The 17,638-nt window shown below is 33.7% G+C and overlaps 1 protein-coding gene across 1 annotated transcript; it reads right to left on the bottom strand.

The window, feature by feature from the left end:
• Positions 1-245: 245 nt before the first annotated feature.
• On the bottom strand, positions 246-17,389 carry LOC134238744 (chitin synthase-like). The gene is made up of 6 exons (XM_062720866.1): positions 17,104-17,389; positions 13,216-13,322; positions 12,805-12,976; positions 12,377-12,498; positions 11,269-11,474; positions 246-838 (listed from the first exon to the last, which is right to left on the bottom strand). Exons 1-6 carry the CDS (start codon positions 17,254-17,256, stop codon positions 426-428), a joined length of 1,173 nt encoding a protein of 390 aa, XP_062576850.1. The 5' UTR covers positions 17,257-17,389; the 3' UTR covers positions 246-425.
• Between the last annotated feature and the right edge of the window lie 249 nt (positions 17,390-17,638).

Here is a 17,638-nt window from a genome sequence, read left to right as displayed (position 1 = left end):
TACTTCAATGCTAATGACATTGTACAAACTTATCTTTAATCATTTGATTTATTGCAATCCCGTTTATATAAGCGATACATACATTCTTCTTTATATGGAATTATTTTAATAAAGGCAGTTTCTTAATAAATCTAAAAAAAAACTTACAGATGTACAACATGTATATTGACTGGGTCAAAAAAATATTTGTAGTTTTTTAATTAACAAAAATTACTTTATAAAAAAAATTGGTCGTTTTTCGCCATACACTGCTGTATAAAATAAAATAGAAAAATGGAAAAAAAATAATTATTCTCCATATCTTCTTATCTTTTGTCCGTCTGGTATAATTTCATGCACAACAGTTTTTTATTTGTAAAAGCAACATCGCCAATATAAAGTATTTGGTAGAAAAAGAATGCAGAATGAGAGAACGCGCGTATTTGTTATTGCACATGTAATCTCTTGTCTTCGTATTCGTTCTGATACTTCAGTAGTGATCTCGAAAGAGTTCTTCCCATTATTCCCCCTCTTAAATGGTAATCCCTACTTCTTCGTTCACAGTTGTCCTGACCTCCTTGATTTGAATTGCTTGTCCTTCTACCTGTCCATCTGTTACGACTGTAGTCATATTGCTGATTATAATTTGTTACTTCACTAAATACGGATCTTTGATGTCCATATCTTTCGTTTCTTCGGTATCTTGTTCGCTCGTCATTTGTTCTAATTCGATGTAAAGTGTTTTGTCTGTACTGATGGTATAATTCACGAGTGTTGATTGGTTTGTAGTCAGTGGACTTTCGTTTTGACTCAGGTGAAGTGGTTTCATCTGAAGATGCGTCTGAATAATATCTTGTTCCTACAAAAATACATATTTTACAGAATTAATATACAAAGTACATAAAGTACCGACCGGACACAACCTAACACCAGAGCGAACCCGGAGCGGACCCCGGGTTCGCTTCCCGGGTTCGGTCTGGGTCCGCTTCGGGTTCGCTTTCAGAAATTTTGGGACCGCTCCGGGTGCGCTCCGGGATAGCTCCGCGTTCGCTCGGGGTCAGCTCTGGGTCCGCTAGAGCGAACCCGGCGTTCGCTTCCTGGGACCGCTTTACGCACTGATGCGTGAAGCGAACCCCGCTTTAATCTCACCGCCAGTAAGCCCCACCCCTTGTATATTCCAATACAGTAATGGTATTGTGGATCGATCATTGTTGTTTATGCGACGATGCGGATATGTACAGTGTACTTGTAAACAGTGATATAATGGAGAACATTGATAAATTTTCTAAAATTCAACTGTATATTCGACGTAGATTAACATGTACATGAATAATTGATTCCCGTGATTTCTCGATCCTGAGAAATTCAAACTAATTTAACAGCGGGTAATAAGGCATTTATTATGTTCCCCAAACGAAGTTGGGGAACATATTGTTTTTACTCTGTTTCTTATTATTATTATTTTTCTTCTTCTTCTTCTTCTTCTTCTTCTTCCTGGGTACTTTTTTGTCCGGGAATGATCTCGTAAACTATACATCCGACTAAGGTGAAATGTTTTTAGGGTCAGTAGACATGTTATGTAGATTTGCGGAACGAAGGTCATTTTGCGCGCACGTGCTTGCAAGAGCGTGCACGTGCAACATGTGAAATGACCGATTTAATTGATATAGGCGTAACTTTTTAAATTTTTGATGAAATGCTTTGAAACTTATAATATTAGGATATATTAGAAGCATAGACAATATGACATGGTCAAAATAGCAAGACCTCACGCGCATGCACGTGCGCTTTGCTCTGATTGGCTGAAACTAAAGTCTCAATATCTTTCTTATTTTTTGACGAAATTCTTTGAAATTTTGAAAATAGCCATGCATTAGGATATCCTACAACAAAATTTATAGCAATTATCATGAAAACACGTGCATGCACGTGCACTGCAATCTGATTGGCTTAAACTTTAAATAACTATAACTCCCTTGATTTTCAACCAAACAGGATGGGTTTTGGAACATAGATAGATATACTGGACTACTACAAGAAAATGTGGTCACCATGCACATGCATACACGTGCATGTACGTGCGCTGCAATCTGATTGGCTGAAACTTTAAACAGCTATAACTCCCTTAGTTTTCAACCAAACGGGGTGGGATTTAAAACATAGATAGATGTAACAGACATCTACAAGAAGATATGGTCACCATGCTCATGTATGCACGTGCGTGCACGTGAAATGAGAAAAATAAAAAAACACTTGAATGAGCGTATCCTTTTAATACTTTTGGATTAAATGCTTTAATATTTAGTATATAAAAATATATAGATTGTGTAGACAAGATGATATGGTCATTACGCACATGCATTCACATGCGCACGCAAAATTTGAATGAACTTTGTACACTTCTGGGCAAACGTTATTAAAGTCTCAAATGCATCGAGTTTGTCTTATTTAATGAAGCTTACAGGGAGTATGGCAACATCTGTAACGGTCTCCGTTACAATTAGCACTAGTTATTATTATTATTATGTTCCCCAAACGAAGTTGGGGAACATATTGTTTTTACTCTGTTTCTTATTATTATTATTAAGGTCTTCCGACTTCCTTCGGAAGACCTTACTGTTATTCGTCTGTTTTTTATTATTATTATTTTTCTTTTTTCATAGTTAGGGCGATATCTCAGCTGTGCGTGGACGGATTTGTAAGATTTTTACAGGGATGATGCATCATGAAAATATCTCCAGACGTGTTTTTCATTTTTTCAAAATTCACCTTCGTTCGCGATTTTGGGGGATTTTTGTATTTTTTAAAAGGCATTTTGTCCAGCAGTTTTCTCGAGAACGGCTAAAGATATGAAAGTGAAACTCACTGAGGTGAAAGAACATCGAACTCCGTTATGGCCAACGACCTTCATTTTTCGTCGTCGGCACTTCCGGTCGCTAACGGAAGTGAATTCAAAAAGTCTCATTTCTCAACTTTTTTGTTTTTCAATATTTTTTTTCGGGATTTGCAGGCTTTATAGTGCGTCTTATGAGAATTCTAAATATTTGTTCAGTATCTTGATGTGTGCATATATTGAAAAGATATGACCGAACCAAACTTTTTCCCACTGTCGGGGGTTCGAATCCCGCTGGGGGCGTTTCAAAATTTTTTCTTTGTTTATGTCTTTTTTCAGTTGCAAATAACTTTTATCTCATTTATAACATGTATGGAATATTTTTCCGATTTTTAAAAGCTATTTTTTGAGATATTTTGAGGAATACCTGTAATTTTCATGATGTATGTTGAGAGACTGCTGTGAATAAACGTAAACCAAAAAAATACATTCTTAAATCTATTTCATGGGATGACACAGCATATAACTCTAACGAAAAGTCGGTCGGAAGACCGCTTGTTGCTCTAGCAACAAGAACGCATCTAGTTATTATTATTATTCTTTTTTCTTCTTATTTCTTCTCCGGTACTTTTTTGTCCGGAAGTGTTCTCAGAAACTGTTCACCAAACTAAGTTAAAACCTTTTTAGGGTTAGTAGGCATGTTGTGTAGATGTGCCGAACGAAGGTCATTTTGCGCGCATTCGCATGCACGTGCGGGCGCGTGCAATGAGTAAACTGACTGATATATTTAATATGGTTGTAACTTTTATATTTTTTGATAAAATGTTTTGAAACTCATTATATAAAGATATATAAGTTGTGTACATAAGATGACATGGTCAAATTTGCATGAACTCACGCGCATGCACGTGCGCTTTGCTCTGATTGGCTGAAACAGAAATCTTAATATCTTTTTTGTTTTATGATGAAATACTTTGAAACTTATAACATAGACATGTATTAGGATGTACTACAATATGATATATAAAATTTTTCATGAAATCACGCGCATGCACGTGCGCTGAAATCTGATTGGTTGAAACTTTAAATGACTATAACTCTCTTGGTTTTCAACAAAACAGCATGGGATTTACAACATAGATAGACATAAAGGACTCCTACAAGATGGTATGGTCACCATTCACATGCATGCACGTGCGTGCACGTGCGCTTTGCTCTGATTGGCTGAAACAAAAATCTCAATGTCTTTTCTGTTTTTTTACAAAATGCTTTGAAATTTAAAACATAGGCATACTTTAAGATGTCCTACAATATGATATATAATAATTGTCATGGAAACATGCGCATGCACGTGCGCTGCAATCTGATTGGCTTAAACTTTAAATGGCTATAACTCCCTTGTTTTTCAACCAAACAGGATGGGATTAAGAACATAGACAGACATAATTGACTCCTACAAGAAGGTATGGTCATCATGCACGTGCGTGCACGTGCATACGAGTAAAATAGTGTAGACAAGATGATATCGTCATTACGCTCATGCAATCACATGCGCACGCCTGCATTGCTTAAATTTGAAATACTTGGTATACTTTTGGGAAAACGTTGTTGCCGTCTTAAATGCATAGATTTTGCCTTCTTTAATGAAACTTACAGGGAATATGGCACGAGAAGGGACTTGGGGAGCGTTTGGGGAACATCTGTAACGGTTCCCGTTACAATTAGCACTAGTTATGTTCCCCAAACGAAGTTGGGGAACATATTGTTTTTACTCTGTTTCTTATTATTATTATTATTTTTCTTCTTCTTCTTCTTCTTCCTGGAACTTTTTTGTCCGGGAATGATCTTGTAAACTGTTCGTCCGATGTAGGTAAAACCTTTTTAGGGTTAGTAGACATGTTATGTAGATTTGTGGAATCAAGGTCATTTTGCGCGCACGTGCTTGCAAGAGCGTGCACGTGCAACACGTGAAATGACCAATATAATAGATATAGCCACAACTGTTCTATTTTTAGATGAAATGCTTTGAAACTCATAATGTGAGGATATATTAGTAGTATAGACATGACCACATGGTGAAAATAGCAAGATCTCACGCGCATGCACGTGCACTTCGCTCTGATTGGCTGCAACTAAAGTCTCAATATCTTTCTTGTTTTTTAACGAAATCCTTTGAAATTTTGAACATAGCCATGCATTAGGATATCCTACAACATGAAATAAAGCAATTATCATGAAAACACGTGCATGCACGTGCGCTGCAATCTGATTGGCTGAAACTTTAAATAGCTATAACTCCCTTGGTTTTCAGCCAAACAGGATGGGATTTGGAACATAGATAGATATAATGGACTTCTACAAGTAGATATGGTCAACATGCACATGCATACACTTGCGTGTACATGTGCTGCAATCTGATTGGCTGAAACTTTAAACAGCTATAACTCCCTTAGTTTTCACCCAAACAGGGTGGAATTTTGAACATAGATAGATGTAATGGACTTCTACAAGAAGGTATGGTCACCATGCTCATGTATGCACGTGCGTGCACGTGAAATGAGTAAGATCAAACATACACTTGAATGAGCGTATTTTTCAATAATTAAGGATTAAATACTTTAATATTCAGTGTATTAAAAATATAGATTGTGTAGACAAGATGATATGGTCATGACGCAAATGCATTCACATGTGCAGGCGTGCAATGCTAAAGTTTAAATGATTTTTTGTACACTTCTTTGTAAATGTTGTTAAAATCTCAGATGCTTAGACTAGAGTTTGTCTTATTTAATGAAGCTTACAGGGAATATGGCACCAAAAGGGAGTTGGGGAGCGTTTGGGGAACATCTGTAACGGTCCCCGTTACAATTAGCACTAGTTATTATTATTATTATTCTTTTTTCTTCTTATTTCTTCTCCGGTACTTTTTTGTCCGGAAGTGTTCTCAGAAACTGTTCACCCAACTGACCTAAAACCTTTTTAGGGTTAATGGGTGTGTAGTGTAGATGTGCGGAACGAAGGTCATTTTGCGCGCATACCCCTGCACGTGCGTGCGCGTGCAACACGTGAAATGACTTATATACTTAATATAGCTATAACTTTTACATTTTTTAATGAAATGATTTGAAACTCATTATATAAAGATATATTAATAGTGTAGATAATGTGACACTGTCAAATTAGCACGAACTCACGCGCATGCATGTGCGCTGCGCTCTGATTGGCTAAAACAAAAATCTCAGTATCTTCTCTGTTTTTTGACGAAATGCTTTGAAATTTAAAACATAGTCATGAATTGGGATATCCTACAATATGATATAGAAAAAAAGTTCATGAAATCACGCGCATGCACGTGTGCTGCAATCTGATTGGCTGACACTTTAAATGACTATATCGCCTTTGTTTTTTGACGAAATGCTTTGAAATTTAAAACATAATCATACATTAGGATGTCCTGCAATATGATATACAAAAAAATTCAAGAAATTACGCGCATGCACGTGTGCTGCGATCTGATTGGCTGAAACTTTAAATGACTATATCTCCTTTGTTTTTTGACGAAATGCTTTGAAATTTAAAACATAGTCATTCATTAGGATATCCTACAATGCGATAGAGAAAAAAAATCATGAAATCACGCGCATGCACGTGTGCTGCAATCTGATTGGCTGAAACTTGAAATGGCTATAACTCCCCTGTTTTTCAACCAAACAGGATGGGATTCAGAACATAGATAAATATAAGGGACTCCTACAAGAAAGTATGGTCATCATGCACGTGCACGCACGTGCGTGCATTTGGAACGAATGAAATAAGAAATACACTTGAATGAGTGATTTTTAAAACTTTTGGACTGAATGCTTTCATATATAGTATATTACAGGGAATATGGCACTAAAAGGGAGTTGGGGAGCGTTTGGGGAACATCTGTAACGGTTCCCGTTACAATTAGCACTAGTTTTTCTTAAGTTATAACGAGAAAACAAAAAAGAAGAGGAAGCAAAGAGTGTTGCATTAATCTTCATTTTATCGAACGGATTACAAGTGAAACTGACGAAAGAAATCTAAACGAAATATACCTTTTAAACTCAAGCTTTATATACTAGTAGTTTGAAGTACATTTGTTATTCCTTACGTTTTGCTAAATCGTAGTTTAAATGTTTGCTTAACACGTGAATTATGATTGCATCCATAAATTACATGTAACCTTTTGTATATCTGATATATTTAGATCTCATTTATAGAAGTTAAAAATTAAAAGTTCGAAATGAATATTTACCGGACATTTTTAAAAAAAAAATTAACTGTATATAAGATCTTTTTCGAGGTCAGAATTTTGGAGCGAGTGTGATTTTTATCAGAATAAAGAAAAAGGCAATTAATAATTGTTCTCCCCTCCCTGTAAGAATATATTAATATATGCCCCCTATTTCACACACACATTGTCTTTTAAAAATTCTAATTATTTAATTTTTTTATTTATGATTTCTCAATTTACGTGTTACATTAAATTATTTAAAATTTACATCAAAATTATTGATCTTCTTAATCTTCTTGGGCATAAAAAAGTGCGTGTATATGAAAATTTTCCTTCTGGATGCACAAATTGAAGTCATTCCACCCTAATGGTATTTACAAACTGAATGACTTCACCAGAATGAACGTGAATAAGACCCAATTCCTGATGATACTTTAAGTTAATAATATTATTCTTTCAATTTAGTGTAACTCTGCAGTTAGTTTGCGTTACCAACTCTCGAACAACCCACATAACTATGTATTGCTTACCCTTTTATTAATTATTTTTTTTCATAATAATAAGTCCTAAAACATATCAAAATTTATAACAGATCATAATTCATATGTTGAAATATCCGTTCTATATTATATTTCTTTGATTATTCTCTATCAAGTTTAGTTACATGTACGCCATTTTGAGAGAATGAAACAATGTACGATTTACTGAATGTCGTGATTAATTAGTGTAATTAATTCGTTCAATTATGTAAATCGCGCTTCACCTGAGTATACCCCGATAAACCAGACGCAGATGTATTTCGTAGAGGTCCGGATTTCTTTCTTTATTAGTGTTTATATAAATTTCCAATTGAACATGAAACTATGTAAATATAAAGTGTTAATAGTAGTTTAGTAGTAAATTGCTAGTTGTTTTTTATTTCTCTTTTTCCTTTATTCTTATGACTTTTCTAACTTTTTTCTTTGTCCTGAGGAAGGGACAGAGCGTCCCAAAAACTGTTGGTCATATTTAGTGCTTTATATACATCTTCCTGTACATGTATATTTTTTGAAGAAAAAATATTTGCAGCAGGCTTATAGAAAACAATCTGAGTACAGTATTGGGAGGACGACTCATAGAAATAAAAACGTAAATATTCATGTATAATTCTACGTGGAAAATGAAAACATATAATTAATTAATTGCTTAAAAAAAAAAGAAAATAAATATAAAATACAACCCGGAGAATTAAAATGAATAAATATTAAATAATATTTTAATTATCCTAATAGATTTACACAGCACATTCACACGTTTTGCTTGTATGTACAGTGTTTGGATTTATATCAAATTAAATCAACACGTTCGATCTTATATCCCACTTGACAGATCAATATGCTATTTTGATTGGTTGATGCGCTGATTGGATAATCGCTAATCCTGATTGACAGCTCTGTAAAGAAATACCGAATCCGCGTTCGCTCTCTGGGACCGCTACTGAATTTGGGGTTCGCTCTCTGGGTCCGCTTCGGGTTCGCTCGGGGTCCGCTACGGGTTCGCTTTGGGTCCGCTCCGGGTTCGCTGAGGGTCAGCCCTAGCGGACCCCTAGCGAACCTGGAGCCACAGGAAGAAACAAGACCTTTCAGTTAAAACTGAAAGGCGGCTTTCAGTAACTTTTCAGTGGCCATTCAGCCACTGAATGGCACATACATTTCAGTGACCTTTCAGTTGCCTTTCAGTCACATTTCAGATACCTTTCAGTCACCATTCAGCGGACACATTTCCGTCAACTTTCAGTGGCCTTTCAATCAACTTTCAGTGACCTTTCCATCAACTTTCAGTGACCTTTCCGTCGTCTTTCAGTGATCTTTCCGTCGACTTTCAGTGACCTTTCTGTCGTCTTTCAGTGACCTTTCCGCCACCTTTCAGTGATATTTAAGTCTCAATTTAGAATTTTTTTCACTAGCGTAGTATTTTTTAATCAGATATTTTTCCTTAACAAGGAAGAATATTTTGAATAAAGATTTATTATTCAATCTTAATTGTGTTTTTTTTTTTTACTTATCGTGATCAAATTCGGGTACCTTAAAATATATCTTAAGTAATTATTATTTTTAATTACAAGAATAAATAAATCGTTAACTTTATACATCCTCTTGTAGAAAAAAAAAATATATAGGAGATTTTAGCTTTCTAAATGATATTGCTTTAATAATATAATTCTACTAAGTTTCTAGATAGAGAATTTACAACGATCTTAAATCTTTGACACAGGAACAGGTGCCCGTCTCTGATAATAATTATTGTCATCATTCCGATAGGAGATGTGTAATTAATAAGTCTGTCCCCAAAATAAAATATGTGAGACTTATTCAAAATGATTTTTAATTTTCTAGTTACATTTAGAAAACATAAATTCTTCAAGTGATAAAAAAAGATGATCCGATAACCGATTCAAAATTTAAATAAATGCATAACATTCTATACTGCTTATGCGGGTATTTTTTTTATGGAAATATATAGTTTTGATTGATGAGACAGAATTTATATTATTTAAACCATTTCTGGAAGATCGCAAGTATTACTGATCAATTTCGTTTCTTAATTATGTCATTGTCAAAACTGCAAGATATTTAGTTTTTGAAAGACATTATTTTAAATTCATTTTTAATTACAAGAATAAATAAATCGTTTATACATGCCTCTTGTAGAAAAAAATATAAAGATTTTATCTTTCTAAATAATATTGCTTTAATAAAATCATTCTACTAAGTTTCTACATGGGCGTCGGAACCGGGGGGCTAGGGGGGGCTTAGCCCCCCCACTTTTTTTCCAAATATATACCTAGTGTAGACTTAGCCCCCCCACTTTTTTCCAAATATACACTTAGTATAGACATTTAATATTGTTTCGTAGGTTTAGCCCCCCCACTTTCCACAGACATGTCGCAGTATGGGTAAAAAATGGGGAAAAAGGATGGAGTGTGGAAAAAATTTTTGGTAGTGAAGTAAGATCCTACCCCCCCCCCCCCCCCCCCTACGAAATTGGATTTTCGTGTTTGGGAAATTTCCTTTTTTTTTTTTTTTGCTTGTCAGGTTTTTTGAGAAGGTATATTTTTTTTTTACACTTTGCCCCCCCCCCCCCAGTTTCAATTTGCTTCCGACGCCAATGTTCTAGATAGAGAATTTACAACGATCTTAAATCTTTAACACAGGAACAGGTGCCCGTCTCTGATAATTGTCATCATCCCGATAGGAGATGTGTAATTAATTAATCTGTCCCCAAAATCCGCGCAACTAACATAGAATATACAAAAGATATACAAGATATATACACACCGCAGCTCCTCGATACAACAGGTGAACTGATTGTTCCATCGATTTCTATAACTTAATCGATTTTAAATCCACATATCTTAACAAGAAGTCGTAGTGTAATTGATAAGGTCGCGGACACGTAAGCAGGAGACCAGGGTTCGATTCTGGGCATGGGAGTGAATTTTTTTTCTTGTATTAATTTTTTTCCTATTTTTTTAATTCGGAATTAGATACATTTAATGCTATTATACCAGAAAAATATGAAATAAAATTTTTAGGTAAAAAAATAAGCTGATTATTCAATAAAAAGATTCAACTGAATGATCACGAAAAGGTCACTGAAATATATGTGCCATTCAGTCGACTGAATGGTAACTGAATGATCACGGAAAGGTTACGGGAAAGGGTCTTTTCAGTGACCTTTCAGTGACCATTCAGTGGCCATTCAGCCACCATTCAGTCGACTGAATGGTGGATTTTCATCCTGTGAGCGGACCCAGAGAGCGAACCCGGGGTCCGCTCCGGGTTCGCTTTCTGTTAGGTTGTGTCCGGTCGGTACTGTATATAATCAAATAGGTTTTATTAGTCTGAACAATGTAAAATATATGGTCACTTTAAGAGTTTTTTTTCTTTTATAAAAAAAATGGATAAATGAACAAAAAGTATTTTCTTAAGTACAATGTATAAGTTTGATAGATTGATATATTAAAAAAAAAATCAATAAAAAAAATGAACCTTTTATTAAAATTTAGAAATAAAATGTAAGAAAAAAATATTGTGTTTAAGAGTCATTCACAGGACAACCGAAAATTAGAAGAGATAGAAACTGAAATCGGTCTGAATAATTTTGAGAAGAAAAATAAACAAGAAAATTAAAAGATTGTTCAGAATTTCTAAAGAACCTGTTTCTTGTAGATGTTCAATTTGTCTCAAATATTCGTTTTCCTCCTCCTGTCTATCATATTCTGGAATTTCTTGCATTTCCTGATTTTCCTCTTTTGCGAGCTCATAAGTTTCAAAAATATTGGAATGAAGATCTGGTTTCATTTGTCTTTTGAAAGGATTTGGAAGTTCTGTGATGGCAACAAGATGCAAAAATGTACCCCATCTGGAATGAATTTAGCAAAAACTTAAATAAACAAAACACAAAGAGAGATATTTCAGTTGTAAAGACAAACAAACTTAAAATAAACAAAAAAAAAATCATTTGAAAACAAAGAAATGAAAAGAAAACTGTATTGTAACTTTTGCTTGTCAGCTTTCTTTACAACTGAATTTACTTGCTAAAAAATATTTAATATTAGGATGGCTGTAAATATTGATAATGTCTTTTGCTTCACTGTGTTAAGGATAGTTCTCACCTATATTTGGTTTTTACTCCACACACAAAACTTGCAGGTGTGGGAACTTAAAACAAGGCGTCCAAAATCATAGAACATAGTTTAATTTCTGTGACATGATAAAAACTCTGCTTATTCTTTATAACATGAGGCTAAAAAATAACCCTGTTTACAGTATATTATGCGTATCTTATTACGGGATCTTAAGCACTGAAAATCATAAGCTTTAGTTCACATGAACATGAAGCACATTTGCTGCTCTATTTTGCAGCAACTCATAAAATAGAGAGGGTCTGTGTGTGCAGAGCCTTTATTACAATTGTCAAATGAAATAACATATCTTACAATTTTAGAATGCAACAGAAGAAGGGCAAAGAAAATTTTCTACACCTTTTACAAAAGCAAATTAGTATATGTATTTTCTTCAAAAATAACAGTATGTCCACCTTTTCGGAACCAAACGTTTTTTTTTTTGATAAGGATTGGACTAATTATAACTAGTGGGCGCTAAACTATAGAACTCGCGAAAACTCCTCTAAACCCATGACTTTTTACAAAATAGCGACGAATAAGAATAACACATTTCTGTATGTATTTAGATCTTATAAATTCATTTATATGCGTAAATACGCTTGTTGTTCTCAGACCTGTGTGTAATGATAACATTTACCTGTGCATAACCATGCCGCAAAACTGTATCATAAGAATGATAAGGAAAAACCCAATAAACAGCAGACCCAGAAATTCGATTCTCATCTCGTAATTCTCGACTTCGTCATCCTCACTGTTTATCTGAAATGGAAAAAAAAATGACTTGTTAGAGACAGTTGTGTCAATTATATGATAAGCTAATGTTTTATACACTGAATTATTATATTATGTGATATCATTGAATAGAAAATAGATGATTAAGAAATAAAAAAAAAATGGCAAAGAAAACTATTGATATTGAATTTTTTTTGACATTTTCAAATTGAAAAAAAAAAATGTTTGAAATGGAAAAAAGAATATAAAAACCAGTTGAAATTCCTGTAGACCTTTTCATTCAGTCGAAAATGTAGTGCTTATGAATTTAAATATAATGCATATAATACGTACTGGGAGTTTAAAAGTAACCACTGCAGGACTCCGTAACTGAAACATGAAGTTCACAGCAATCCAAAGTAGGTTAACAAGAGCCATCCCTCCACAAACATTATTTCTCAACTCCCTCAATTGTTCCTTTACTTTGTCTTCTTTTGCAGGGTCTCTTTCTAAAGGTTTTAAGTATCTAAAAGAAAAAAAGGCAGATAATAAATAGCATGTTTAGTCCTATTTAAGGGTTTCCCAATAATCAACTTCAACAAATCATATATAGATGAATTCCTGATATATTGAAAAAAAAAAATTGGATGCTACGTCTTACTCGGTGTGATGTTACTTGCCAATACACAAATATCATATAAAAGAAAAAAAAACTGTGTTAATTGTCAATTATTAATTATAATTGTAAATAATTTTAGTATTTACCTGTCAACGAAGGATCTCCAAAAATCAGCTTCCTTTTCCTTCATTTTTACATATCTTCCTTTGAAAGGGCCTTTGTTTACCCATTTTGGTTCTTCATCGCTAAACATCTGTTTAAATAGGTTACACTTACGCAGTACAGTTAAGGCAACACATGGAAAAAATATGGTAATGAAGTCATAATGAGGTCTGACGTCATGACAGTTGCTCCGCCCTGATTGATCCATATAAGGAAATGGTGCTCAAAATAACTATTTACCGATATTTGCAAGAATTTGTAATAAACAGCAATATCTTCATGTTTAAATAGAAAAAAAATATTGATTTTCTTGTACATAAAATAGCATGTCTTTAAATTAATTCTCTTTTTAATGTGTCGTTTGTCTGCATTCGGCTTCAGCCAAGCGCTTGCACTCGGTGACACGGAATGTTGTTTACATCTAAAAACGTGGCGACATCAGCTGAGATTTGCAGTGGATTTAAATGCAATAACCACACAATCTTTAAAGAAAATAGGGATAAAATAAGAGACAAGGCATTACTTCTCCCTTTTGCGAGAGTATGAGGACATTATTTCGGAAAATAGCAGAAAACTGAGACGATTGCACCAGCTCCGCAGATCCATCACTGCACCGCAATTCCAGGACAGGTATGTATACGCATATGTAGGTACATGTGTAGATCTACGATATGTAGACATGCTTTTGTTAACCTAAAAAACCCGAGTGTGTCCATGTTCATTTAAATGTATTATCAAAGTCAGTGAAAAACAGTAATCCAGTGTCTTGTGTGTACCCCACCCCCCCCACTAAGTTGCACACTTTTTAGAATTATTAAAAATTAATTGCACTGAATATGTACTGAGTTCCTATCAATGAGCGCATTTTCTTTGAGACAATATGTGTAATAATGGAGGTCATCAGTAACACAAATTTAAACTAAATTAAATGTCATTGAAATGTTTTCATTGTTTCAGTCAATGATTCACAAGTGACTAGGCCTAAACAAGCAATGATTTTGTCTTTTGACATACAAATATGCTACACAATTAAAAAAAAATATCAGTATCATTGTGTTGAAAACATAGAAGCCCCACATCAGATCTATGGTTGTAATTTTCTAAATTAATGAAAAAAAATATTCATTTTTTGTTTAGATTACATGTACATTAAAAATATTTATATAATACTTTTATCATTGTAGCTGTCAGGTGTTTTGGGCTTAAAGAATGAATAAATAAAAAATGCATCATTTCTCCACAGGGTATGTATACATGTAATTCTAAAGCATTTCACATTTTTACAGTTTGCAAGTGCTTTACATTTTGTTTTTTTTTTCATTTTGGTAAAGGAGAAACTCAGAATTTTTTTTTTTTTAGAAAATATTATCTCAATAACTTTTGTAAATGTCAGAGGTTTCACTTTCCCAGAGAAGTTTTGTAACACATTTTTCCATTTATATGAATAACATAAATTCACTACAGTATACAATCATGTAGCATAATTTGTTTTGTCAAATGTAATGCCATTTTATTCTACAATGTATATTTAGTCATCTCATAGCATATAACTGCATATATATTACATGTATATTGTGTTGTAGGCCTAGCTATTTCCAAATGTTGGACAAATTGATTCATTCAGACAGCAAGTTAATCCACAATTCAAGGAAAATGGTATGCTCAATATTAGCTATAAACCATACAGAGTTTTGATAATAAAACTAACAGAAGAATTGAAAACATGTATTATTATGCATTCTATGTTAAATGTTTCAATGAATTTTTTTATTTCATTTTTTAAAACAGAAATTACTTTCAATTATGGTATTTCCTGATTTTTTCATATTTTCAGAATTCATTTTATCCACAAGAACATGAAGTGATGGAAATAATTTGCACCTGCCCAGCATTCCTACAGTCTGTCTTTGGATTTGAAAAGAAATGTTTATTAAATAAATTTTCTAGATAAATAATAATTTGACTTTTTCATATATTAACTGTACAGGTGTTGAAAAGGCCATTAAGATTTGAAAATTTGGCATACTATTTGTGTAGAGGGTACCAATGTCGATCAAAATCTTATTTCCAGCATGTGCATTGTGTTCATTTATTTTTCAATAATATTACCGAAAACAGGAGACCAGAGATCCCCATAATTGATTAAAAAAAATAGGATAGGGGACCACCATTAAATTCTGAGGGAAGGGGGGGGGGGGGGCTGGGGCAGGCGAGTTTTCCAAGTCAGATTTTTTTTTCATTTCCATGTCAATGCAGGACAGATTAATGTTTATTTCTGATCAATAAGATGAAGGACAGATAATTTATTATTTATTTTCCTCTTCATTGAAAAGTCTACCATGCAAAAAAAAAAAAAAAAAATGGAAAAAATAATCTGATTCGAGGAAGGGGGAGATCACAGATCTGCAAGTATTTATTTCTAAAATCTGCCAGCCCCTCAACCTCAAAATAAAATGGCTGTCAATTTACAAAATACAGGAGTATACCCCAATCCTTTATAATTAGTTCCTAAAACTTATAACTTAGTTTATATCCCTTAATTAACAATAAGCGGTCTGACTGAAAGCGATCGTAGAACATCGTAGAACATGATCTTGTATGCAGAAAGAAAAAAAAAAATAACACAAGTGTGTGTACTATAGGCGTCGGAAGCAAAATGAAAGGAGGGCTATTTTAAAAGGGGGCGACTAAACCAAAAGAAAAACTGTTAATTCCAATGCAAATAAGCAGGGAGGCTCATGCGCTCAGCCCCCCCCCCCCCCTCACCGGTTCCGACGCCTATGCGTACAGTAGTGAGAGAGGGGAATAGATATCTAATTAATTATTAATAAAGGCTATATTTTAATTAATCATTTGTGTTCTACATAGATATATCGGCAATATTTAGACCTATTCGTGTACTACATGTATATACACATCTTTGAGGAAATGCGGGAGGTTTGAAAGACATTAAATGTACAATGTATGGAGAACGAATACACAGAAAAGAAAGAAATATCAAGGATTTTTATGCATACCGTTTGATATAGTAATAAAAAAAAAGAGTCCAGCCCTGTCCGCATGTATATTTATTTAAAATTTACGAGGTAAACAAACTGTATCAAGACCTCAAGAGTTATCTCCCATGCTGGGTCAATGATGCGTTTGAAAACTAAAATTAGATTGACTCTTCCAAGATTTTAATTTTTAATCAAAAAGTGCAAGGGCAAGGCGACAATCTAAAAAGTAGGTTTTTATTTTAAATTATTTATTCTATTGTATAGTTTTCAAAAAGTGATACTCATTTCTTTGTAATCCTTTAGTTAATTTATAATTCGCGATGAAATTAGGAAAATATCCATTTTTTCATACATTACTGTCTGTTTTAGCTGAATAACTTAATTATATCGGAAAACTAACTGAATGAGCATCACTTTTGAGAAAGTATAGATACATAGGGACAACATAAAACATTGTGCAGTTAATTTTTTGTTTGCCTTACCCTTGCACTTTTTGGTTAAATTTGACATCTCATTTTTTGACCTAAATTCAGAGCCCACGTGACTTCAGGGGGTCACATGATGTCAAAAAATACCGATATGAAAAGCGATGGACAAACTCTTCAAGATAACAAATAACTATTTTAACTAGAGCGTCTTGCTAAAAAATAAATCTGTTAAACATTATATGTATCGGATTCCGTGACTTTTTATGGAAAATGTTGCCTTAACTGTACTGCGTATATGTAAACGTAATACCTGAATGCATATGTAGAGGCATATTAATAAATCATTTAAGATTTAAAGCTACATTTAACCTTAGTTTTACATAATATAATTTTAAGCATCTTTAATTTTCTAATATTCGTCGGATACATAATGATATTTGCATACCTTCTCCATAAAAACTTTTTCTGAACTCTCTTTAGTTTGCTCTTGAGAATGTGTTCTTACAAGTGGCGCCATCTCTGTTACTATCTCTTCCAAATGTTCATTTTGTGGATGGTTTATTGCAGAATCCTTCCTGAATCCAACAATGTCAGTCATTGTCGCTAATACCTTAAGGAGCAGGTCCTTTTCTGAAGGGTTTGATTGGAATAAATTTTCTTTTATCTTTGTTAACGGGGAGAATATTTTATACAATAATCCTTTATTTTCTTTTTCCTTCTCTTTCGTTGTACCACTCTCTCTCGTTCCCCATGAAATATCATTCAAATTGCACAAAGAATAAATGACTAGAAGTAAGAACCCAGATGGAACAAGAATATAGTAAAGTAGTCCGTATATAATATTGCCCCATTCCCTTGGGTGAAGTAAAGCGGCAACTATGAAAATAGCCACGAGTCCCATGATGAATATGACGCTGGGGTGATATGGAGATTCTGTCACTGCTGTAATAATAACGCCACGAAAAAAAGACCATCATAAT

This window comes from Saccostrea cucullata, unplaced genomic scaffold (genome assembly GCF_032062105.1).
Source record: "Saccostrea cucullata isolate Sc308-1 unplaced genomic scaffold, CSIRO_AGI_Scuc_v1 ctg11623, whole genome shotgun sequence".
Taxonomy (NCBI): Eukaryota; Metazoa; Mollusca; class Bivalvia; order Ostreida; family Ostreidae; genus Saccostrea; species Saccostrea cuccullata.
This window is presented reverse-complemented; position numbering and strand designations above follow the sequence as displayed.

Excerpts from the sequence above, each read along its gene's own strand:
- LOC134238744 (XM_062720866.1), bottom strand. The coding sequence starts at position 17,256 with ATGACTGACATTGTTGGATTCAGGAAGGATTCTGCAATAAACCATCCA. Across the intron at positions 12,977-13,215 it reads TGGAGATCCTTCGTTGACAG|ATACTTAAAACCTTTAGAAA; the intron begins GTAAATACTAAA and ends TTTTTCTTTTAG. Across the intron at positions 12,499-12,804 it reads TGGTTACTTTTAAACTCCCA|ATAAACAGTGAGGATGACGA; the intron begins GTACGTATTATA and ends TTTCCATTTCAG.